Source organism: Macrobrachium rosenbergii, chromosome 40 (assembly GCF_040412425.1).
Source record: "Macrobrachium rosenbergii isolate ZJJX-2024 chromosome 40, ASM4041242v1, whole genome shotgun sequence".
NCBI lineage: Eukaryota > Metazoa > Arthropoda > Malacostraca > Decapoda > Palaemonidae > Macrobrachium > Macrobrachium rosenbergii.
In genome coordinates this window covers 23,122,666-23,150,165 of record NC_089780.1, presented here as the reverse complement: position 1 = coordinate 23,150,165, position 27,500 = coordinate 23,122,666, and the positions used below count along the sequence as shown (strand labels likewise).

Sequence of the window (27,500 nt, the reverse complement as noted above, 5' to 3'; positions counted from 1 at the left end):
GACGCTGATGAACTTAAAAACAGATTATACATACAGTGTCATTTGTGGTACATTTATTATAAGTATAAATATATTATAAATATAAATAGTACCCTTAGATTTTGGTGAATTAAAAGATTCTTTAAACGCATAATTACTGCTTATTTTACATGGTTTTAAGGAACCTACCATAATTATCAACATTATCAACTTTTGAAATACTAAAGTTATTTGAAAATTTCACGGTGAAATAACTGAGCTATTAACGAAACTAGTATTTGCCATACAAATGCATACATCCTTACAAAAATATGTACAAATACGCATACATTTACATACCCTCACAAACACATCTAATACCACATATGCACAAATTACATCCTAACTTTCCCCCTTGTGTCATGACTTAGCATTCTGATGTTCTTCGCAGGCTTGTGCTCCGCGTTACGTCTGGTTCAGCGTGAAGAAGAATCGCCGGGAACCGGTTGGGAATTGCTTCATTAGCACTGGCAGGGACAGCCAGGCTTACCAAATGTACTCTCCTTGTATGACAAGTAAGTCGAGCCATTTGGTTTTTTTCCGTCTGCGCCTGCGCAAAAATTTAAATGACACGCATGAGCATGAACGCATAAAAGGAGGGTTCATGCGCTAGGGGAGCAGATCTTTGATGAATGAGGGAACTTCTTCATATGGTTTTCTGAGGAAAACTAGGCTTATGTGCATGTTTACTGAAATGCGGTTTGAATAAGACTTTGTTTTTTTATGCTTTAATACGTAAAAATATGGTACCAATATGCGGCATGTTTTAATGAGAGAAATCTTCGCTGTTAAAGCTGCGGTTTTTAAAATTGTAGCTGGGGAATGCGTTAGGCCTATGTGCATGTTCACTAGACAGAAGTTTGGCCAACTCATTATTGTCTTTCATGTCTGAATGCCGTAGTGAGCATGTTTAATGTAGTAAAGTTAATCTTCTTCTTTGTCTTCAGCAAAGTTAATAATATACGTTAAACTCTTCCTTTCTTTTGTTGCTAACAAATGCGCTCATGCAAATGAGCAAGACATGAGTTCCAACGAGCAAACTCGGTACGGAAACGCGATCCCCATCTTGTCTATTCAATTACCAGGAAGAAGCTGTTAAAACAATGAGTTTTTTTTTTTATTATTTTTTTCATCTTTATGAGGACCTTCGCTGATGTATTCACACATTAACGTGAAAAGCATCCCATCTCCTTTGTTATGTTGTTGGGGGGCGCATTATTAGGGAGCTAGTCCAACTAGGGAGAGCATGTTTATTGTCTTTTGGTTGTACTGTATGTTATATTGAGGGTGTTATACGTGGTTTAAGGAAACAAACTTTTGTTTCTGTTTGTTGTGTTACCTTATTCGGGGTATTGATGTCAATCTCGCATCGGTGGAATATTTGCAAAGGTTTTTTTTTTTTTTTTTTTTTACCTTTTAGTCGCAGTTTGCAAATGGCGCCTGCCTGATCGATCGTCTGCAGATTTTTAAGTGGACTTTTGGTTCATCCACATCCTGAAGTCCTTGTTAATAAACACTTCAGTAATTCCTTTTTTATTAGAGACTTCAATAAGTCCTTTTTATTACAGACTTCAGTAAGTCCTCTTTAGGAGAGACTTCACTAAGTCCATTTTATTAGAGACTTCAGTAAGTCCTTTTCATTACAGACTTCAGTAAGGCCTTTTTACTAGAGACTTCAGGAAGTCCTTTTTATTGGGGACTTCGCTAAGTCCTTTTTATTAGAGACTTCAGTAAGGCCTTTATACCAGAGACTTCAGTAAGTCCTTTTTATTAGAGACTTCAGTAAGTCCTTTTCATTAGAGACTTCACTAAGTCCTTTTTATTAGAGACTTCAACAAGTCCTTTTTTTTAGAGACTGCAGTAAGGCCTTTATGCCAGAGACTTCACTAAGTCCTTTCATTAAAGACTTCAGCAAGTCCTTTTTATTAGAGACTTTTGTAAGTCCTTGTGATTAGAGACTTCACTAAGTCCTTTTTGTTACAGACTTCAGTGAGTCCTTATGATTAGAGACTTCTGTAAGACCTTCTTATTAGAGACGTTACTGTCCCATTTTTTAGAGACTGCAGTGAGTCCTTTTCTAGAGACTTCAGTAAGTCCTTTTTGTTAGAGACTTCAGTAAGGCCTTTATACTAGAGACTTCAGTAAGTCCTTTTCATTAGAGATTTCAGTGTGTATGACTCTTTATTTAATTCCACTAAAATTAGTGTTGCCGACGGAAAAAGTTATTCGATTACCTGACATATTCCTTACAGCTAGACCTATAATGCATCATTTCCTCTTGCAAATGTATTTTATTCTATTGAATACGTTCATTCTATATTTGTATATAGCACTGAGCTGCAGGAAAATTTATTATTATTATTATTATTATTATTATTATTATTATTATTATTATTACATTAAGGTGGAGAGTATTCATTATTTTCCGTCATTTTCATTCAGGAAAGAGGCGGAAATGACAGCATGTTTATGTATGTCCCAGAATAAAAGAGCTATTATTATTCGAGTCATTTCCTTTGCGCCATTTCGGGTGTACTGTGAACACTTCCGCCGCCAGGGAGGAAGGAACAGGATTCTGGTAGAACTTTTATTTTTAGACCTAGACGCATAAGTACATTGGTAAATGAGAAGAGAAGTGAATGCATTAAATCTAGACCATTTTAAAACGTAAATATTGAGAGATTTAAGGCGTAAATATTAAGAGATTGAAAACATTTAATATTAAGAGACGTAAAATGTTAATATTAAGAGATTTGGGATTGTAAACTACGAATATAGAACAGGAATCACACAGGACCCATATTAGATCACACAGGACCCATATTAGGTCCTTACGCAAACATACATTGATAAATTAGGGCAGAAGTGAATGCATTACACCGAGACTATTTTAGAACGTAAATATTGAGAGATTAGGGATCATAAACTACGAATATAGAACACGATTCACACCTCATGAATATTGCAAAGATTCAGGTGAAAGGAATCAGGAGTCAATCTTAAAAATCTCTAGGGATTAAGGATAAATAGGATTAGTGAAATACTCTTTCGTAACCAGACGCCCATCGTATAAATATGTAAAGATCAGGAATAAACCCATGCTAATTCAGAACCAGCGAGAGAGAGAGAGAGAGAGAGAGAGAGAGAGAGAGAGAGAGAGAGAGAGAGAGAGAGAGAGAGACTTAGACCTATATAGTCACGCCAGCTGCCACTGATACCTGCGTTTACTGTTTATATTTCCTTTCCTGTTGATGTGGCTATCACCACATCATTTCATTACTGCCGTGTGACGTACCTTTTATGTGAGGTAGGATTTTTCCTCGTCTATAAACGGCACTGGCGCCACACCTAGAGAGAGAGAGAGAGAGAGAGAGAGAGAGAGAGAGAGAGAGAAATGGTGTAAAACCGAGATTATTTTCAGAGGCGATGGAGGCGATGAAAAAAGTCAAGCGTTGATGTGTGATTGCGCTCTCTCTCTCTCTCTCTCTCAGATTCTTTGGAAATTTGGGAATTTTATGTAAGTAAGAGAATCCTTGATCGAAGTTGCTCGTTGTTCATCCAGATGCTAAATGATTTTCTCTTGATCTCTTCAAGTTTATTCCCTTCAAGTTTGTAGGCCTACGGGAGGGGCAACCGTCTGTGTGTTGTATACAAAACCTCCCTTATGCATTTGAAGACGTTAATAGTACTAGGTGTTTATTTATTATTATTGAATCATATTCCCGTACTGGATTATGTTTAGACCAGTAGTGAATTCCAAGGTGCTAAAATTAGACTCAATTTAGAGGGTGGGTTGGCTAGGCTCTCTCTCTCTCTCTCTCTCTCTCTCTCTCTCTCTCTCTCTCTCTCTCTCTCTCTCTCCCTTCTCGCGTCTATGAGTATGAATCGGCCTCAATATGTTGATATTGGAGCTCCTGAACGATCTCAATTGACTGGCGATGACTGAGGAGCGTCGTCTGACTGTCATCCGATCGCTTCGCTTATTAATAAAAAAATTCCTTTTGCCCCTTTCCATCAAAGGAGCCCGCTTATCACTCACGCGTCTCTCTCTCTCTCTCTCTCTCTCTCTCTCTCTCTCTCTCTCTCTCTCTCTCTCTCTCTCTCTGAAGGAGAAGAAGAGGGAGAAGACTTTTCAGAAGATGCTTTGAGTATATACTGGATTAGCATGATAATAATAATAATAGTAATAATAATAATTCTCTCTCTCTCTCTCTCTCTCTCTCTCTCTCTCTCTCTCTCTCTCTCTCTCTCTCTCTCTCTCTCTCTCTCTCTCTCTGAAGAAGGCGAAGGAGATGAGTTTTCAGATAGCTGCTTTGAAAGTATACTAGATAATAATAATGAATATAATAATAATTCTCTCTCTCTCTCTCTCTCTCTCTCTCTCTCTCTCTCTCTCTCTCTCTCTCTCTCTAGAGGCAAGTAATTATAGGCCTGTGAGTTTGACATCTCATATTATGAAAGTATATGAAAGGGTAATGAAAAAAATATAATGAAACATTTAATGAAAAATAGATTGTTCAATATAGGACAACATGGTTTTGTACCCGGAAAAAGTACACAAACCCAACTGTTAGTCCACCATGAAAGCATATATAAAAATATGATAAATGAAAAAAGATACAGATGTGGTTTACCTAGACTTTGCAAAAGCTTTTGACAAGGTAGATCATAATATATTAGCGAAAAAAATTGAAAAACATAACATTGTTGACAAAGTAGGAAGATGGATAAAAGAATTTTTGCAAAACAGAAAACAGATAGTGATTGCAAACGATGAGAAATCGGATGAAGCTACGGTAATATCCGGTGTACCACAGGGTACGGTGTTAGCTGCATTGCTGTTTGTGATTATGATTGCAGACATAGACAGAAATGTTAAGGACTCAGTAGTAAGAAGTTTCGCAGATGATACAAGAATAAGTAGAGAAATTGCTTGTGATGAAGATAGGAACTCGCTTCAAAGAGACCTAAACAAAATATATAAATGGGCAGAGATAAATAGGATGGTATTTAACTCTGATAAATTTGAATCAATGAACTATGGTGATAAAGTAGGAATGCTATATGCATATAAAGGACCTAATAATGAGACAATCACAAACAAGGAAGCAGTTAAAGACCTTGGTGTGATGTTGAATAGGAATATGTTATGCAATGATCAAATAGCAATTCTATTGGCAAAATGCAAAGCAAAAATGGGAATGTTGTTCCGGCACTTCAAAACAAGAAAAGCTGAACACATGATTATGCTTTATAAAACGTACGTACGTAGTCCACTTGAATATTGCAATATAATATGGTACCCACACTACCAAAAGGATATTGCACAAATAGAGAGTGTACAAAGGTCATTTACAGCTAGAATAGAAGAAGTTAAGGACCTTGACTACTGGGAAAGACTACAATTCTTAAATTTATATAGTCTTGAAAGGAGAAGAGAACGCTACATGGTAATTCAAGCATGGAAACAGATAGAAGGAATTACCGAAAACATCATGGAACTAAAATTATCAAAAAGAGCAAGCAGAGGTAGATTAATAGTGCCAAAAACTATACCAGGAAAATTAAGGAAAGCACACAGGACATTAATCCACCACGCACCAGCATCGATAATGCAGCGTCTATTCAATGCGCTACCAGCTCATCTGAGGAACATAACAGGAGTGAGCGTAGATGTGTTTAAGAATAAGCTCGACAAATATCTAAGATGCATCCCAGACCATCCAAGACTGGAAGATGCAAAATATACCGGAAGATGCGTTAGCAGCTCTCTGGTAGACATCAAAGGTGCCTCACACTGAGGGACCTGGGGCAACTCGAACGAATTGTAAGGTCTGTAAGGTAAGGCTCTCTCTCTCAGAAAGAGGGAGAAGTTATCGGAAACTATATTGGATGGTATACCGATAATAATAATAATAATAATAATAATAATAATAATAATAATAATAATAAATAATAATAATAATAATAACAATAATCGTTCTCTGTCTTTAGTCTTCGACGAGACAGAGGAACAATCCGTTTACTTTGCAAAAGCCATGGGATCTTGCATTACTACCCTAATACTATTCTCCTTGCATTTGAATACATTTTTATCTATTTATTAATTTATTTTTCTTTTTCAACAAGCGAGATCTCCTGTTTGTGTATTTCTTTGTACCTCCTCTTACTTCATGATGAACGCCATATTCTCTGGTGGGCTTGTTCTATATGAATAGGCTTCATCTTCTGAGTAATAATAATGATAATAATAATAATAATAATAATAATAATAATATAGTTTTTACTGTACAGTATCTGCTGTACCTGTGTACTGTACTTTACGAGTATACTTGTATGGCCTGGTCTGAAATATCGTATATTGTTACATTTGACAAGTAATGGTGCCTTTTACGTGCATACAATCACTGAGATTGAGATTGTAGGTCAAGTTACTTTCTGATAAATATAGTGTTTCAATTGGCAAACATCTTTTAAAGTTATTTTCATTGACTGAGGTCAGAGCGAGTGTCTACAGACCTCAAAACAGGAAATATCTGTCGTTAATTCGCGTGTTTTTATATTAAATTCTGTTTGAAGAGAGGCTAAAGTGCTACTTAAAAGTCTCCGATTTTTCTCACTTGTTTATGAACCTCAGCTTACTCGCGTCAACATTTTGTTGATTTGTTTATTTCTGTCTTTTCTTGGCTGTTTGTATTTACTTCTCTTGGTTGGCTTCTCAGACCTGAACGGATTTTTTTTTTATTACGTGGAAACTTATGTATTAAGTCAGTGGATTTTATAAAGATGAATTAATAAACACTTTAGATAGAAGGTTAATAGGCAACACTTCTCAGGAAAAATATGTGTAAGTTAAGTCTGCAATATACATTCCTCATAATTACCTATATATTTACCAGACTTGCTTTGCTCGTAATAAAGCATAGACTTATATTTATGCATGTCATTTAATGGTAGACTCCAATGGTAGGCTCTAATAGTAGACGCCAATGATAGACTCTAATAGTAGATTCCAATGATAGACTCCATTGGTAGACTGTAATAGTAGACTCCAGTGGTAGACTCTAATAGTAGACTCCAGTGATAGACTCAAATAGTAGACTCCAATGGTTGACTCCAATGGTAGACTCTAATAGTAGATTCCAATGGTAGACTCCATTGGTAGACTAATAGTTGACTCCAATGGTAGACTCCAATAGGAGACTCAATAGTAGACTCCAGTTGTAGATTCCAATAGGAGACTCCAGTAGTAGACTCCAATAGCAGACTCCAATAGACTCTAGTAGACTCCAGTGGCAGACTCCAATAGTAGACTCCAATGCTAGACTCTAATAGTAGACTAACAGCAGATTCCAATTGTAGACTCCTCTTTGTGAGGAAGTCTGGTTGTTTGGACTGATTTGGGAGCAAGAGAGAGAGAGAGAGAGAGAGAGAGAGAAGGCTCTTGACGCTTACAGATGATCTCTAGCCAGGGCTCTGCCTCATAAGGTCTGCGTCTGCCGTCAGCTGCGGTTCTTGGTAAATGTGGGTCTGTCCTCCTGATGGATTGTGGATTTCTCTCTCTCTCTCTCTCTCTCTCTCTCTCTCTCTCTCTCTGTCTCTCTCTCTCTGGCTTGTTCCTGTGTTTCGTATATACCGTTAGGTCGTTCTTACTGCACCGTTTTTTTTTTTTGGGGTTGGGGGGAGGGGCGATTCCGTGTATGTTGAGGATTTTCAATTATCTGGGGGTAATTATATTCGCTTTCTGGGAAGTATGTTTCAATGTTTCTTCAAGATTTGCACAACTTAAGGCTCATTCAGGCTCTTGGTCAGCCTACATTTGCGATATTTGTATTAATACATTTTTCTCACTTTATTTTGGGTTATTATTTTCACCAATCACTGTCTTTCTGATTTTACAGAATTATTAAGAACAGTTTTTTTTTGCAAACTCTTCACTTATTTATATATTCCTTTTTTGTTAGCTGAATAATTATACATTAAAATTCATGTATATACTCCTTTAATTGACAGCTGAATAATTGCATAATTATTCATTTATATATTCCTTTTGTTTACAACTGAATAATTGTACTTTGTTTACAACTGAATAATTGTACGTTATAATTCATTTATATATTCCTTTTCTTGACAACTGAATAATTGCATAATTATTCATTTATGTATTCCTTTTGTTTACAACTGAATGATTGTACATTATAATTCGTTTATATACTCCTTTTGTTGACAGCTAAATAATTACACATTATTAACATTCACATACATATGTATGTATGTATAAAGAAAAAAAATCCCTCTCCTCACCTTTAACTTCTGGATTTCCCTTCATTCTTTCCTAGTCCCAATGTCTTGCATATCAGCCGTTGTAGAGGTGTGTTTTTTTTTTTTCATACATTTTAGAAAACCGAATATGTCACTACTTTTTCCTCGTGTTACTGAGCCAGCCTTGGGTGGTCAGGCTTCAGACGGGACTCCTTTGACTGATTTCACTTTTTATTTCTTTTACTTTTCAGTAACTGCCGACATTCCCAAGTTCTCTTATACTTCTTAATCATTGTTATTCTAATTTTTTTCTTTTTAGATTTTGTATGTGAATTTTTTATTTTTTTTTTTTCCAAGATTTAAAGAAAATTATTCAGTTAAGGAACATTATAGTGAGAAATCGATGTTGAAATGACACACACACACACACACACACACACACACACACATATAATTTGTATTATCTATATGCATGATATGTATCTTTACCTACAGGATCTGAAATAATGATGCACTAGAATATGTATTTATATTTTTATATTATCCTTTATATAAAGCAGGTACGTTATTTGTATAGATACATTAGTGATACATAATTTATAATAAAAAAAACATTTATATAATTGCATGATCAACCGTGTCAAGCTTTCTGTAAGCTTCGAAACTAATCTTATTTAAATACTAGCACTAACCTGAATGCTTTTATTTAAAATATAAAAATACTAGCACTAACCTGAATGCTTTTATTTAAAATATAATAATGTAAATAGAATTTGCATGACAGTCTAACTCATTAACCTGTAGAGTTTTTGCATGTATTTTGCCTTTTTGACAGGAATGACGTCGTATGAAAGACGAAACATCAAGTCATGATATTTATTTATGTCTCTTTCTGTCTACAGTGGAATCCCTAAGGAACGGTACGATGACGGGAGAACTGGTATATCTTGGTATTAATTGTTTGTTGTGGAATTGTTTGTGTCACATTTCGGAGGCGTTGTTTGTGACGTCAGGGATGTTCGTTTGTTTTCATGAAGAGCTTAGGTACAGTAGTTCTTTTATTATTCAGTGTGAAATCCTGTGCTTTCGCTAATTATTCAATGTAACGTCCTGTGCTTTTGTATATGTTTGTGATTGTCTATTTCACGTTTGTGAGATATTTTTCGAAGTTCAGTGGAGACCGTGATTCTGTTAATAGATGACAGATCCGCTTGTTTGTTGCTTGCAAATGCATTCCTTTGGCTTTTAAGACTTTAGGCTTGATGTTGTAAGTGATATTGCGTTGATTACATATATATCGATGTATGCACCCGTCTCTACAAATCTTCTTTAAAAATGGAGGCAGCTTCTTATCCTCCATCAATTTACAAGTTTGAACACGGACGCCAAGGCTGATAGACCAATTAACACGGCCGGATTTGGATTACACTGCCATTAGGATGGGGTTAGGGATATTCAGGCATTAAAAAAGAAAGGAGGATAAAACTTTAGAGTAAGACTTTTTAATAATATGTGAATGATTACCTGCATATTGTCACGCACTATATGTGTATATATATATATATATATATATATATTATGTATATATGTATATATACAATATATACTGTATGTACAGTATGTGTGTGTATATATATATATATATATATATATATATATATATATATATATATGTATATATATATATATATACACATATAGTGCGTGACATTATGCATGTAATCATTCATATATTATTAAAAAGTCTTACTCTAAAGCTTCTATCCTCCTTCCGTTTTTAGTACCTCTATATCCCTAACCCCATCCTAGTGGAAGCGTAATTCAAATCCGGCCGTGTTAATTGGTCTATCAGCCTTGGCGTCCGTGTTCAAATTTGTAAAGTGATGGACGATAAGAACCAGCCTCCATTTTTAAAGGAAAAGATTTGTAGTTACGATCTCAACCTTGGTCAGTTTTCTCCAGAGTTATTGCTGAATCTCATTGGGAATTTTTTTTTATTTATTTGCTTAATATTTTCGTTTATTCTCATTTATATACTTATTTCTGTTACCTGATACTTTATATATATATATATATATATATATATATATATATATATATATATATATATATATATCATTTATCTATTTACATGTTATTTATTTACTTATTTCTGTTACCTGATAACTTCCAACTATATATATATATATATATATATATATATATATATATATATATATATATATATATATATATATATATATATATATAATTGGAAGTTGTCAAGTAACAGAAATAAGTAAATAAATAAAATGTAAATAGATAAATGATATAAGATTCTCAAAATAACTCTACTCCTCACCTATGGTTGAAGATATATATATATATATATATATATATATATATATATATATATATATATATATATATATATATATATATATATATATATATATATATATATATATATATATATCTTCAAAAGAAGACGAGGACTTGTGTTATTTGGAGAAGTCTAGATGGAACTATCGAACTAACAACTGTTATTTTCCGAAAATAATAATTTTTTTAATCCATCCTTAATTCTCAAGCAAATATAATAATCTCTTTAGCTCCCGTTACCCAGTGAGTTAACGGTATATCCTAGTCTGGACTCTCTCTCTCTCTCTCTCTCTCTCTCTCTCTCTCTCTCTCTCACTGTTGAAGCTGAATCTCTTCGAAGGAATTTTTTGTCGGTCTAAATTTCCTCTCTCTCTCTCTCTCTCTCTCTCTCTCTCTCTCTCTCTCTCTCTCTCTCTCTCTCTCTCTCGGTAGGATATGGCATCCTCCAGGGATGTTTTGCGTGTGTAGGATTTGGGTGATACCCACCAAATAAGGACTTGGAATTTTTTTTGGTGGGGGGGCCCGGTTTGGGGGCACCCTTATCTCCCATATCTCACGTTGGCCATCGTTTGTGGGCCTTGTTCGATCTGTCGTAAACCTCTGCTGAGAGGTCCCGTTTGTGAGTGTTTGTGTGTATGTGTGTAAGTTTGTGTGTTTGTGGAGCTCAGTGGTTCTTGGTATGTTTAGTCACCTGTTGTGATATCCCATTGTGTCGACTGTTTAGAAACAAGGGAATTTTTGTATGTGTTTGTGTGCAAGATTGTGTAACTGTGTAGTATCCCATTGTCTCTACTGTTTAGAAATAAGATGTTTGTTTATCCTTGTTTAGGCTGTTTGGTAGAAACTCGTCATAATATCTCTACATTCTTAGATAAGTGTTTAGAATATGAGTGTATTTGGATGTATCGTAAGTTTTGGGGAGTTTTTGATAGTTAATTTTTTTTATTGAGGTACTGTTTAGATACTTGTTTGTTTATCCTTGTTTGGAAGCTGTTTGAGGATTATTGTGAGTATATTCTTAGATAATGTTTAGATATATATGTATTTATGTATATATATATTATATAATATTTTTGATTGTTAATTTTTTTATTGATATGTGATATATTTATATAGTTTGATATTATTATATATATATATATATATATATATGTGTGTGTGTGTGTGTGTGTGTGTGTATGTATATGTATATATTTGTATAATGTGTGTGTGAGTGTATAGTGAAAAAGCAATAGAAAAAGATAGAGATCACCTGGAATGTGTGAAATGTTCTGAAACCGTGTCTTCGCTGAAGATAGTTGTGTTGGGGGCGGGGGGGCGGTGGGGCATGCTGCGGTTGTAAAATCTTTGACAACAACATATAAGTTTTTTTTAAACTGGTTAGGGGGTAATGAGCTGAAGGAAAGAGAAAGTTGTATTCCTTACAAAAAAAAGAAAGTATGCCTAAGAGGAAATCTGAGAGGATTTAAAAAATAATAATTAGAAAGTAGTATTTGAGTATGAAAGTGTGAGAGCATATTAAAAGCTTCGGTGCGGAATGATTTGGAGAAATTCCTTGAGTCAAGGTTACATGCTTAGTGAATGTCATTCTGTGTTATTCGTCAGTTCATTCTTGTTGGATCTTCAGAGGAAGTTTCGACGTGATTTTTCCTTTGCTAAAATAAATCACGAGGAGAGTAGGTAAGTAGCTGGGACTTTCTTTATTATTATTATTATTATTGTTATTATTATTATTATTATTATTATTATTATTATTATTATTATTATTATTATTATTATTATTATTATTATTATTATGCAGAAGAGGAACCCTATTCATATGGAACAAGCCAACCACAGGGTCCCGCTGACTTAAAATTCAAACTTCCAAATAATATTATGGCGTCCATTTGGAAGAAGTAACAGAAGGTTGTAGGAAATGCAGAAAGAAGAGATCAGTTATCAGAAAAGAAAAAAATGAAAACTAATCTTTTGTAGATTAAAAAAAGGACGTTTATATATCTGTCAATACCAGTTTTATTATTATTATTATTATTATTATTATTATTATTATTATTATTATTATTATTATTATTATTATTATTATTATTATTATGAAGGTGAACCCTATTCATATGGAACAAGCCCACCACAGGGTCCATTGACTTGAAATTCAAGCTTTCAAAGAATATCAGTGTCGGTTTGAAAGAACAAACACAAGGTAATAAGAAATACAAAAAGAAGAGATAAGTTACTGGAAAGCAAAAAATATAAACAAAACAGAATTTTTCCACATTAAAAAAAAGGAAGGTTCCAGATCAGTCGTCACCAGTTAAAAGCTAGACATATGTAGGTTAAATCACTCTGTGGTCTGACCACATACAAAGACCTTCTGTGTATCAGGGCGCTAACTGATGTTCCTTTATCCCTTCCACAGGTTCCTGGGGCTACCACAGACAAGGTTCCTGTCAAGCTGGTTTTGGGACAGCCTTGACGAAGGTGAGTAGTCCTCCTCTTTAAATTTATTAGTGAGATCAATGGGGATTAGGTGATAAGGTTGATTTATCGTGGAAAAAACTGGTGTTGCAAGGATCAAGGTCGTCAGCAGTTGTCTGATGGTTTTGTTTTTGTTTTGTGTGTGTGTGTGTGTTTTTTTTTAAGGTAAGTTGTTACGTTGTAACTTTGTAGGATTTTTGAGATGGCCTCTTGTCATTGAATTTTTGGGCTAAGTGTTTTATCAGTAGTTTGGGTAATTATCGTCATGTAAATAACTCTACAACATTAAAAACTGTAGTTTACATTTTAATGTTGACGTGCTTCTTGGTAGCCTTAATGTGGGAAAATATATCAGTTTTTGAAGAAATATGTGAAAAAACAAGTAACAAATATACCTACAGAATGAGTTTTTTCGCGTGATGAGCTATATAAAGAATCAAGTATCTACGGTAAATATATAAATGATGATTTTTTTTATTAGAAACGTATTTTCATAATGTTTCGTTTGTAATAGTGGTAGTCTGAAACACACATACACATGCATGTATGACAAAAGATGTAAGGGAGAAGAGTTCAAAAATAACATTTTAATATTTTCACCATTGTCTATATTCTCATATTACTATCACACTGTTATTTCCCTTGAGACAATTAACACTTAATCGTATTATTTTCCCATTCTCCTCACAGGATGGGAACGGCCTCTTCGTCGGCGCAGTCGGAAGCTTCTATTGGCAAGGTAATTATGCAGATGACTTGCATTCTAATACTTTATTATCATATCCACTTAACATATGAAGAAACAGGTTCTTAGCCTCCTTCACATGAAGCGGAAAGGTCAGGTCAGAGTTTAAAGTCTGGTGTGCTTTTGTTGACCTGAGAAGAGGATTAGGTGTCTGGGAGTTTTAGCTGATTTTGATTATATATATATATATATATATATATATATATATATATATATATATATATATATATATATATATATATATATATATATATATATATTAGAAAATGAGTGTTCACAAAATATCTAATGTTAAACCCAGGTATATGAGAGAAAATGGCTGTCCTCTAGGGACTTAACATAAAATTACGTATAATTTTATCCTTCCACTAATAATTCTCTCGGCGAATAATATGTTTTATCCTTCCATTAATAATTCTCTCTACGAATAATATATTTCATATGATAAAATTTAAAAAATGATGCAGGCTAGAGAGGAGTTTTATAAACATATTCAACAAGCCCACCAACGTGGATATATTTGCAAATGTTCGTGTTTATGTGTGCCAACATACCCATGCGCACCATAGTGTAAATGTACATGCAGACTTTCAAACGAAGTTTCAGTACCATTAACGTCAAATTCTTGAGAACACATGACTTCCACGAGATCAACATTGACCCCCAAAATAGCGCTAATATTAGCACTTATACAACTTCCGTTTCGTATCGATATTGACCTGTTTATATCGCCCTTTCATCCGGGAATCCGTTTATCAATATTTTGAGAGAGAGAGAGAGAGAGAGAGAGAGAGAGAGAGAGAGAGAGAGAGAGAAGGACTGACGGGAGAGCAATATTGGCCCTGTGTTTAGAGAGGAACCAATAGACCCGGCTTAGCTGAGGCTGCCAAAATAAAGTGTTTAATATTCGGGGCTGTTTGCCCTGCAATTGTTGAAAGACGAGATGGCCCCCAATAAGGCGATAAAGGACTCTTAGTCCTGCTTTGGTTATTTCTCCTGCCGTAGCCAAAATATTTGTATACGGGATCGGGTCGGGTTGTTAACGCCTTGGGTTGTGGTTTTAGCAGTTATAGGTGAAAGTGGGTACTTCTTAGCGCATGTATTTTCTGAATTATGAGTTGAAGTGATTGAGGAACTTCTGATTCGTCTGCTCGCTCGGGAAAATGTTTAGATATTCTTTGACGTTCTTATGTCCTCGATTGGAAAAGGAATTTTTCTTGTAGTTTTGTGTGTTTGTAATTCTTGCATTTTTCTGCAACATTTCTCCAGTGATGTTTATGTAAATACCAGTTTGTTTTTGTTTGTTTTAGATTCATTGCTTGTTCTTTTTTATCAGTTCCGCAATTTACATTTTTATTTTGTAATGACCTCTTTGGCTTTTTCCATTTGTATACTTTCTGAACACATTATTATTATTATTATTATTATTATTATTATTATTATTATTATTATTATTATTATTATTATTATTATTATTCAAGCTGCTACCACAACTGGAAAAGCATGAAGCTTTTCACAAGGGAAAGCAGCGAAGTACGAGAAAAAATAAAGACCTTAAGAATAAACAATGTCAGAGAAACAGCAAAAATCAAAACAATAATTATATCACGAAATGAGACTCATTATAGTTAGATTTCTATCCAGCTATATTCGTCCATATTCGCACAGAGAGAGATTATCCGTTAAGCGATCAGTTAAACAATCTTCATTAGCTGTGGGACGTCCCTTCCTCTTAACCTCACTTCGAATCTTACGAGAGACCGCCATAGAAGAGAGAGAGAGAGAGAGAGAGAGAGAGAGAGAGAGAGAGAGAGAGAGAGAGATATTATCTGTAAACCAACCAGTTAAAAAACCTCATTATAGGTGTGAGACTTTGAATATTACAAGAAGCCGCCATAGAAGAGAGAGAGAGAGAGAGAGAGAGAGAGAGAGAGAGAGAGAGAGAGAGAGAGAATTATCCGAAAAGCAACCAGTTAAAACCTCATAAGAAGCAATCACCTTAATCGCAATGCTATGAGAGGCCGCTAAGAGAGAGAGAGAGAGAGAGAGAGAGAGAGAGAGAGAGAGAGAGAGAGAGAGAGAGAATTATCCGAAAAGTAACCAGTTAAAACCTCATTAGAAGTAATCACCTTAATCGAAATGCTATGAGAGGCCGCTATAGAAGAGAGAGAGAGAGAGAGAGAGAGAGAGAGAGAGAGAGAGAGAGAGAGAGAGAGAGAATTATCCGAAAAGCAACCAGTTAAAACCTCATTAGAAGTAATCACCTTAATCGAAATGCAATGAGAGGCCGCTATAGAAGAGAGAGAGAGAGAGAGAGAGAGAGAGAGAGAGAGAGAGAGAGAGAGAGAGAGAGAGAGAGAGAGAAGATGCCCAAGCCATCCCATCCCTCAAACTAAACTGACCTCTGGCGTGATGGATCGCGGCGGGCGTCGCAAAAAAAGCCAATTTTGACGTTTTTGGGGGACTTGTCCGTCTGTGTAGATGACCGATTGGCGAGAGAGATATTGAGAGATGTTGGGACGGTACTTTTGACTGAGGACTCCCGTCTATAGGTGGAGTGTATGAGAGTTAAAAGGAGGGAGAGATTGCTATAGATTCGTTTTGGGAGGGTTAGAGGGTTGGGAGACTTTATGTCTCTTGCTATAATCATCCTGTTGGTTGAAGGGTTTTGTTGTGGGCATTTGAAGTTTGGGGTTAAGCGCCCTTGTGTTTTCGCTGCCTTTTAAGTTATTGATGTATTTATTTTCATGTTTATTTTTTATTTTTATTGTATCCATTAGTTTTATTTGATTTGATGTTATTGGCAAATTATTTATATATATATATATATATATATATATATATATATATATATATATATATATATATACACATACATACACATACACATGTAAACATATGATATATAAACAGATATATATACTGTATATTATATATATATATATATATATATATATATATATATATATATATATTATATATATATATATATATATATATATATATATATATATATATATATATATATATATATATATATATATATATATATATATATATATATATATATATATATGTACATACACATTGCTGTGCAATTTTTATTTCAAAAGTTCGACACCAGGGAGATATCACCTCAGATTTTCAGAGAGAGAGAGAGAGAGAGAAGTTAAACAGCAACGTTTTTCATGTACCAATTTTTCAAAATTGATCATTCATACTAGACACCAGTAAGCTGATGTAACTTCCGAATTGTACAAGATTTACTTTCAAGTCACAAAGCGGAATCATTACTCTGCAGAAATATTGGTATTTTGCCGTAAGAATGTTGTAACTTTAAAAAATACGTTAAGTCTTACATAGGTCACGTGATAACGTCAGTCAGGGGTCACTACCTGTCACATATGACTGTTGTATTTCTGTATTTATTAGATAAAATAGGTCTTATGTCAAAGAGATCGTAAATTTCAAGAAAAACACAATACTGGTACAATACCTTACCCGACTAAGCAACGCCTACTATACAGGTGTTCATCCATGATTGATTACATTGGCTGAGACGTGAATTGGCGCCGATGTCAGGCAACCCACCCTGGGTTGAAGGTCCGTTACCCCCTGGACCACCATTTCCACACCATCGTCCTTGAAAATTCGGGACATGAGCGCGCATGCGCATAGCCCGTAATGTGTGTAGAGCGGCTGTGGCATGAAATTAGGGTCTTGATAGATGTGAGTGGCTCGCCTTCCCATACAGAATTCGACTGACCGAGCCCTGAGTCTCTCTCTCTCTCTCTCTCTCTCGATAACTCCTATTTAACATGAGCTTCATACCATAGGCATATTTCCCCCAGTTCATTGTTATTAATCTCTCTCTCTCTCTCTCTCTCTCTCTCTCTCTCTCTCTCTCTCTCTCTCTCTCTCTCTCTCTCTCTCTCCAAAACTCCTATTTGACTTGATAATTTTAAAGAAAACAGCTTCATGTCGGGGGTAGATTTCGCCCAGTTTACTATTATGATTTATTTACTGTACTCTCTCTCTCTCTCTCTCTCTCTCTCTCTGTTTTGATAACTCACATTTGGCTTGAGAACTAAAAGGCAGCTTTATACTATAAGCAGATTTCACTTAATTTATCATTAATTACTCTCTCTCTCTCTCTCTCTCTCTCTCTCTCTCTCTCTCTCTCTCTCTCTCTCTCTTGATAACTCCTCTGAACTTGAGAATGCCAAAAATTAGCAGATTTCACCCAATTTATTATAATGAATTGATATACCATAATTTTGGCTTCTGTTGCCTGCCAAAGATAGGCATCCTCCAAGGAGCCAGTGCTTTATCCCGAGATCTTGATTAATACTTCATGGTCCGTTTCTCAGGAGCATTTCTTAGTGTTCCTTGTTACTTATTAACTGAGTGCTGGTGTCTTATTTATTACTTATTGTCTTAATTATTTTGTTACTTTTTACTTTCTTACTTATTGCCTTGATTATTCGGAATTATTTTTGAATAATTTTATTCTGTTTTCCTTTTCTTCTTTTTCGTAAGTTTTTTGACTTATACATGACCTAAGTGTTAATTGTTGTTCAGACCTGTAGCCGTAGTTTTGTGACTTATTTGAAGATTTTTTTTAGAGAATTTAGATATATACATATATACAGCATATGTATGTATATGTACGTACACAAACTCACACACACACATACATATATATATATATATATATATATATATATATATATATATATATATATATATATTATGTGTGTATGTATGTGTTCAAATCAGTATCATTTATAACAAGCATAGGCGCATTAACAAAAGCAAATAACAATTATAAAACGCGTTAACAGTACAGTAACATCAGGAAACAAAAGCGTGCCACGTTTCGATCTTAAACAAAAAAAAAAAAAGGAAAAAATTGGTATCGTCTAATCTAGTTATCAGCTTTTATCTAGACGCCATTGTAGATGAGTTTATAACGCTCTTAAAACTGTCTTTTAAGGTCCTCGTTATTTCTCAACATTCTTCGTCCTTTTTGGGTAATTGGGCGGTCGCCCTGCTTGTTAACCTTCATTTAGAATCAAGTTAATGGTTCCTTTTATCCCGCTGTTTAAGAGCCATTCTTGTCTATTATTACTTTTTTTTATTTAGATTTTATTCGCTATTATTTGACTCGAGTCCTCGCGTGATACTGGTGAGTCAAACTGGTGTTCGACGTTTGCCTAATTTTTGTTTGGGGGGGGGGTAGGTTTTTTTGGGTGGGGGAGATTTGTCAACGAGGAATTTGGACGTAGGTTCTTTGATTATATTAAATTTAGGTTTTTTTTTAGGGGTAGTTTGTTTTTGGCTGGGGGAGATTTGTCAAAGAGGATTATGGATGTAGGTTTTTCTATGATTATATTAAGTTAATGCTTTTTTGTGAAGGGTAGGTTTTTTTCGGCCGGGAGATTTTTCAAAGGATTTTGGATGTAGGTTTTGCTTTGATTATATTAAATTTAGTGTTTTTGTGAAGGGTAGTTTTTTTTGGCTGGGGAAGATTTGTCAAAGAGGATTTTGGATGTAGGTTTTTCTTTGGTTATATTAAAAAACAGTGGGGTTTTTTTTGTGAAGGGTAGTTTTTTTGCTGTGGGAGATTTGTCGAAGAGGATTTTGGATGTAGATTTTTCTTTGGTTATATTAAATTTAGCGTTTTTTTAGGGTTAGTTTTTTTTGGCTTGGGGAGATTTGTCAAAGAGGATTTTGGATGTAGGTTTTTATTTGATTATATTAAATTTAGTGTTTTTTTGTGAAGGGTAAGTTTTTTTGGCTGTGGGAGATTTGCCAAAAAGGATTTTGGATGTAGGTTTTATTTTGATTTTATTAAAGTTAGTTGTTTTTTGTGAACGGTATTTTTTTTGGCGGGGGAGATTTGTCAAAGAGGAATTTAGATGTAGGTTTTTCTTTGATTATATTAAATTTATCGTTTTTTAGGGGTAGTTTTTTTTGGCTGGGGGAGATTTGTCAAAGAGAATTTTGGATGTAGGTTTTTTTTTTTGGCTGGGGGAGAGTTGTCAAAGAGGATTGTAAATGTAGGTTTTTCTTCTATTATATTAAATTTATTTGTTTTTTGTGAAGGGTAGTTTTTTTTGCCTGCAGGAGAGTTGCCAGAGTATTTTTTTATTTACGTTTTTCTTTGATTGAATTTAAAAACTGTATTGCCTTTTTTTTGCTTTTGCTGTCTAATTTTTATTTCAGCTTTTGTTTTTTGTGCGTTTTTTTTCTCTTGGGGAGACTTATCAAAGGGGATTTTTTGTTTAGATTTTTCTTTGCTTTTATAAAAAAAACTCTACTGCTTTTATTTATTTTTTTCTATTTGGTAAAAGTATTCGTGTAGTTAGAAAGTCTGGGTTCGATTCCCAGGCTGGGCTAAACGATTTAGGCAAATACTTTTTAGGTACACTGCAGACCCTCTGGTCTTTCAACTTGAGCAGTAAATAAATTTTAATGATAACATACAGTTTTTTGTTAGCTTGAGGCTATATACAAATATGGTATGTAGCATCTGCAGTTTAATAATAATAATAATAATAATAATAATAATAATAATAATAATGAATTGCGATCATGATTTCTTATTCAGTTACAAAATTCATAACTGTAAAAATAAATACCTCTTGTTTTATAGTGCCTAGCTAGGCTGCTGCCATGAGAGAGAGAGAGAGAGAGAGAGAGAGAGAGAGAGAGAGAGAGAGAGAGAGAGAGAGAGAGAGAGAGCTGAAAAATTACCGGGTCGCAACGTCAAGAAAGACATCCATCATTGGAAAATGACAGGGTCGGGGTCAAGGGTTACAACAGAAAGATGCCGTGTTTGTTTTGATGAGGACCTCTGGAAGGCTTATAAGCTTACCCCTGAAGATCCCATACCGATCACTTTGTGCCAACAGAGAGGCCTCTCTTTTTTTGATAGGCCCTCAGAGGCCTCTCTACAATCAATTAGGGTCAGCCTGTCTCTGTTTGTCCTCTACTACACTAAGTGTCGCGTGCGTGTCTTTTTTTTTTTGTGTCGGTTTTTTTGGATTCGGTTGGTGTTTTCGCCTCTCTCTCTCTCTCTCTCTCTCTCTCTCTCTCTCTCTCTCTCTCTCTCTCTCTCTCTCTCTCTATATATATATATATATATATATATATATATATATATATATATATATATAATATACTGTATATATGTATACATAATATATATAAATATATTTGGGAAGAACATGAATTTCCTTCTTCTTCTTCTTCTTCTTCTTCTTCTTCTTCTTCTTCTTCTTCTTCTTCTTCTTCTTCTTCTTCTTCTTCTATTATTATTATTATTATTATTATTATTATTATTATTATTATCAACTTCCTAGAGTGGCAATTTTTATTAAGTTGTCATGCCATAAAACTTCATTTTTTATGGGTATCAATATACACTAATCTTGAAAATAATAGTACATCAGCCATTAAATAATCGTCATAGACAAGCCAAATTTAGCCATTCACAAACACTCACACGAAAGAAAATGGAAGAACAGACATGGCAAAGAATATGGTTCCAAACACCTCTCCTAGAGGAACTCCATTACCATTTAGGGACACCGCCCTTAACAGAATGAAGAATGTGAAGAAGGTTTGGCATAGGGCACTGTAGAGTACGTTGCTGGTATGGATCAAAGTGTGGTGAAGATGACCATCTCTCTCTCTCTCTCTCTCTCTCTCTCTCTCTCTCTGAAAAAGACTGTTAGATCCTCTTTTGACTGTATATGCTTTGCCCGCCCTGTATTCCGGTTTCTTCTCAGGAAATACGATATTTCATGAGAACTCATGAGCAGACACTGATAAATACTAGAGGAATAATTATATATATATATATATATATATATATATATATATATATATATATATATATATATGTATATGTATATAGAGAGAGATAGAGTTCCCACTTTGTTTTGTTGTTCAGACTGAAGCCTCATTTATTTGTTTTGAAGAGGAGTTATTAATTTAGATTTATAGATAATTAATGATAAAGAGATAAGAAGAAAAAAAGAATTTTGTTTGAATTTATTTACACGCTTGTGTATAACAGAATTTTACAGAAAATGTAAAATTTTGTTGTTCATAAATTGTCTCCTATTTTATGGAGCAGCCCAAACACCCATACAATTTCCTTTTAAGCTTCCACGACATGAAAAAAGACAGCAAGATATAAGAAGACATCACTAAAAAGTAAATAAACAAGACCAACTAAAAGTTTAAAAAAAGAAAATAAAAAACTTTGACTTATTCATATGGAGGACGTGACGTAACCCTCGCATTTTCGAAAAAACAAAATAAAAGAAGACATCGACAAAAAAGAGAAATTAAAAGTAGAAAAAAAAAAAACAGAAAAGACTTTGACCTATCCGTATGGAGAACGTGACGTCACTCCCTTAAGATGGGAGCGCATTTTCAAAAGAAGGATATTTGTCTCGTTGTCCTACGAATAATCTCCTCCCATTTGATAATCCCTTCCAGCCAACCGGCAGGCACTTCAAGTGGGGCTTGAGGACACAGTGCCTCATTGTTTCTCGATGTAAAAAAAAGGAAAAAAGAAAAATCTGAAGGGGGGAATTAAAGTAGGCAGCCCACTGGGTCGAAGGCAAAACAGATAAGGAGATGAGGAAGGGTTTCATCCGTATCCTGTGTACTTTGTTATTTTCGATACTTTTGTGAGTTTTGCATTACTGTCGTTTCCTTTGTTCTCTCTCTCTCTCTCTCTCTCTCTCTCTCTCTCTCTCTCTCTCTCTCTCTCTCTCTCTTGCTTTCAATTCTATAAAAACTTTCTAAGAAAGGTAGTGGCCTTTTTTGGTTTTACTGTGACTATTATAGTTTCTCTCTCTCTCTCTCTCTCTCTCTCTCTCTCTCTCTCTCTCTCTCTGCAACTTTGTAGGATTGGCAGAGAGAGAAAGAGAAATTGAATCTTGACCACATTGGGGGGTTTAAGAGAGAGAGAGAGATTGACTCGACCAAATTGGGGGTTTGAGAGAGAGAGAGAGAGAGAGAGAGAGAGAGAGAGAGAGAGAGAGAGAGAGAGAGCAGACAAACTCAAGTACCAGAGCGAATCATTAAATGTCTGTGTTATGCCAAGGCAAAGGTATTGTTTGAGGCTTGAAGGTGCTATTTCCTCTTGCTGGCGTCGAGAGGAATTGCAGCGAACTTCTTCATACCCAAAAGTATGATGACTCATCTTCTCTAGAAAATTTATAAACAAGAAAAAGGCGTTTACATTGTTAATTTTATTAATCCTGCTTTACAAAATGTCCTCACGTTCGTATGGAATTTATTCAAAGAGCCATTAATGTGCTGCGCAAGCTTCCGCCGAGGTGGAGGCAGATACTGTGAAGATTTGTGACGCCAGAGAAGTCCTAATAATTGATTGATGAATAAATATGGAGAAATTAAAAGAGCCAGTTGAAGAAAGGTAAATTAAAATCATTTGGAAAATTTAAACTTTTCCCTGTTATGGCTAAACCAAACACGTATGCAACAGGACTTTTAGTTTGACAATAGGTAACCTCTCCCTCTTCAGTTTGATAATATAATATTAACTCGAAAAGTTTCTCTATTCCCATAATCCCATTTTTCAACTGGATACCTACTCAGGATAGAGTACCCAGTCTCTCTCTCTCTCTCTCTCTCTCTCTCTCTCTCTCTCTCTCTCTCTCTCTCTCTCTCTCTCTCTCTCTGTGGCCTTTTGGCATCATCCTCATATATCGCGGTCATCATCTTCATAGAGCCCAGGCGAGGGAGTTGTCATGCGTCCACGAAACTAGAATGCTTGTCTTGATAAATCTCTCCCCCGTATTGTCACACCGTATTATCTACGGCCGTGGGTGCATAAAGGTTAAGCGCTCTCTCTCTCTCTCTCTCTCTCTCTCTCTCTCTCTCTCTCTCTCTCTCTCTCTCTCTCTCTAGGAAAGGCCACTGGTTTATTCCAATGCTAAAGCCACTGACTTTGATTGTAGTATAGTGAATCTCTCTCTCTCTCTCTCTCTCTCTCTCTCTCTCTCTCTCTCTCTCTCTCGTTTCGTAATCCAACTCATATGTGATTCAGTATCTTAGTCTTGCTTACGCTACAATCTTTGTCATCCTTATTCAGGTACAGCAATAACTCTCTCTCTCTCTCTCTCTCTCTCTCTCTCTCTCTCTCTCTCTCTTCTCATTGTATTGTAGTGTAAGCAGTGATAAATCACGTCACATAAATACTCATTAATCTCCTCCTTTCACTTATCCGCAACTCATTTCTTCTCTCCGAGTCACAATGTATCTTCAGGGCCGTAAATTTTGTGTCGGAGTGACCTTGACCTTGTTAGCTGTACGCCCGGGCTTTACACAATACCATCCAAAATGATGGGGATAAGTTAGATTGCCGAGATAGCACGTCTAGGCACTAGGGACGTTATGGACCTTGTTATAATATACAGTCCAGAATGAGGCTATTAGGTACTTCGCTCGGACTTCGTTTGGTGCAGCAGTTTATTCAACTTCAGAATCTGCTCTTTTTTTTTAAGATTCCAGCTTTATTTTTTAAAAACATTTATTTTTCTGTTGTGTTCTGGGAGGAGATTTTTTTAAATTCCACTTTGTTGTAAAACTATGATAGATTTTTTTTATTTTAAAAATGGTTTTATTTTTTTAAAAAATAAAAAAAAAGTATTTACAACAGCAAAGAAACACGTAATGCACCCATAGTTGAAAACGACTACAGATTTTTTAAATTGTAAATTTTTTAATTTTTAACAGTTTTAAACCAAGTATTCACAACAGCAAAGAAAAATGCTTTCCAAATCAAATAATTTCACCTTAGATACAAATTGATCTCCAATCAAACTCACTCTGTTCAAACATGGCGAAGACGATTGCTAACGGCTTGGGGAGTTTGAAGAAGATGATGTTGTGGCCCCCCTTCCCCACTATACCTCCCCCCCCTTAAGTGCGCACGGGCGCAAACTCAAGTCGGTTTTGGGGCACCATTGTTTACAGTCCCAAATGAAATACCCGGAGTGGTTTCTGAGAGGGATGCTTAAGAAGAAGACGCCTCAAGTGGATTTTACCTTTGTGTCAGTAACGAAAATAATCTTTAATTATTTTTCTTTTCTTTTTTTTCGGGGGGGAGGTAGTGTGTAGGAGGATGACATTGAAGTTTCGTGATGTTTGGTGCTGGAAAATTAACCTACAGATAAAGATTTAATGTTAATTATTATCATAATAATTATGATGATATTAAAGTTATGTAATGTTTGGTGCTGGGAAATGAACCTACAAAGAAAGATTTAATGTTAATTGTCATAATTATGATGATTTTAATGTTTTGTGATGTTTGGTGCTGGAAAATTAACATTTAAAGAAAAATTTAATGTTAATTGTCATGATAATTATGATGATAGTAATCATCATATGTAATTTTCAGCTCATGTACAATTGAGAAATGAATATCAGAAATGAGTGGCAGAAATAATCAAATATTCGAATATGATAATGATGATATTAGTAATCAAATGTAATTTGCAGCTCATGTACAAGGGAGAAATAAATATCAGAAATAACCGAATATTCGAAGAAATACTTATATCTTAAATTTTCGAATAACTCTCATATATTGCAGTGGTAATAAATTTTCTAGATATATTTAAGTCTTCCTAAAATTTTTGTAAACTCCGTTGATTAATTTAAAAGAATAAAACTGCATTCTAAATTGAATCTAGCTCAAGAACCCCTCAAAGAGTAGATGAATTTAGTAAAAATTAATTTTTATATTTAATAATGGCTATATGTCTCAAAGAAGGTCACTGATCCATAAAATATTTACTTAAAATTCAAAGGAAATGTTGAAGCTTCATTTTCTTAAAAATAATACATACATTTCGTGCAAAAGACGTGTTCTATTCGTGTATTTACCGGTACGTATTTACATAATGCCTGTGTTTATCGCAAGAGAGAGTAGAAAGTTGAAAATCCACCTTTCTGAAGGTAGGCAACTTGTGGCTTTCTTCAGTATCAGCGCATCTCGTGTCAGTATTTCAGCCAAATGATGGTTTTGTTGTACGTAGATTTTTCGCTACTCTCTTCCTAATTTACGTTATAAATGTTGTTTCAGAAAATTATGTAATTCTCCTGTAAAAGACTATGCTGGTTTGACAACTTCATTCTTAATACGTTTGTCAGCTGGGCTGGATTTTATGCTTCTCCCCAGTGTGTGCATTTCTTATGTATGTTTGCCTGATATCATCAAAAAAGGTAATACAGAATTTGAATAAACTATGCATATAATCTGTAGCTAGCCTTCTCAAGTTGGTTGAAAAATATCTTTCTGAATGCTCCTAGTGTTATAAGGTAGTATCTCACTGGCAACATTCAGTTCATCGGTTAAGTTATTTTACAATTTTACCACAAGATGAAAGTAATTATATTAGTTTTTTTTTTTTGCTTGATTTCACTGCATGATCCGTGCCTCTTGACCCCATACCGATATTGAAGTATAAGAATAAGGCATTTGAAGACCTTTGTGCTTAAATTTTTTCCTTTTACCTGTTGGGAAATTTAAATAGCTGAGTTTGATACAGAAGAAACGATAGAACCTCTTCTTGAAGGGTATATACTAGTAGGAATCAGGTAAAACAAAAGCAAGAAGAGAATTCTAAAGTACGTAGATCAAGGTGAAGGGAATAACTTTATCCTTCAGCTTATCAGCACATTGACTGGAATAGTACCTGTAAAATACGCAGCTTGCTGTTGAGTCATTGTGAAAGATTCATAGACCAAAGGTGATAGTTACAGCCTGAGGGAGTAAGGACTTTCTATCATCTCAGTGGTGCACTAATCAAATAATACTTGTAAACAAGAAGTAGCCCTGTAGAGTCACTGCAAAAGACTCAGAGTAAAAGTGACTATTGCGACTCGAAATAGGAAGGACTTCCTATTATCTCAGTGCTGCACTGACCAAAATAACACCTGTAAAAAGGAATAGCCCTGTAAAGTCACTGCAAAAAGACTCACAGATTAAAATAACAATTGCGGCTCGATAAAGAAAGAATTTCCTATTATCTCAGTGGCTCACTGACTGAAATAACACCTGCAAGAAAGGAGTAGCCCTGTTGAGTCACTGCAAAAGACTCATAGACTAAGCGTGACAATTGTATTTCGAAGGAGGAAGTGCTTCCCATCACCTGAGTGGGGCACTGACCGAAATAACACCTGTAAAACAGAAGTAGCTTCATACTGCCAATTTATACTGATATACTCTGCTTGTCTCTCCTCCAGGTCAAGTGTTTTACCAAGACCTCCTGAACAAACAGGAGGCCCTAGCTACCCTGGAAGGTCCCCAGAGAGACGACATGAGTTACCTTGGGTACTCGATGACCATAGGCGAGTTTAACGGCGACGACAAGGAGGACATTGCCGTTGGAATGCCCAGGGGTAACGACCTGATGGGTCAAGTGGTCATCTTCGATGGGGCACTGACCGTCCTGTATAATATAACCGGAGATCAGGTAGGTGTCGTTTGCTTATGTCAGATTGTAGGCTGTTTTCTAAACTTTAAATTCATATATATATATATATATATATATATATATATATATATATATATATATATATATAT

General features: G+C 34.9%; 1 protein-coding gene across 2 annotated transcripts in view; it reads left to right on the top strand.

Annotated features, from left to right (window-relative positions):
• LOC136826235 (integrin alpha-PS2-like) overlaps positions 1-27,500 on the top strand; it is a 191,102-nt gene that overhangs the window by 132,167 nt on the left and 31,435 nt on the right. Inside the window, exons 4-8 of one of the 2 annotated variants that reach the window (XM_067083327.1) lie at positions 410-533; positions 9,183-9,200; positions 13,058-13,119; positions 13,807-13,855; positions 27,161-27,390. In XM_067083327.1, the coding sequence (XP_066939428.1) occupies positions 410-533; positions 9,183-9,200; positions 13,058-13,119; positions 13,807-13,855; positions 27,161-27,390 (483 nt within the window). The remainder of the gene's footprint in view (positions 1-409; positions 534-9,182; positions 9,201-13,057; positions 13,120-13,806; positions 13,856-27,160; positions 27,391-27,500) is intronic. The other variant, XM_067083328.1, reaches the window with a different exon arrangement.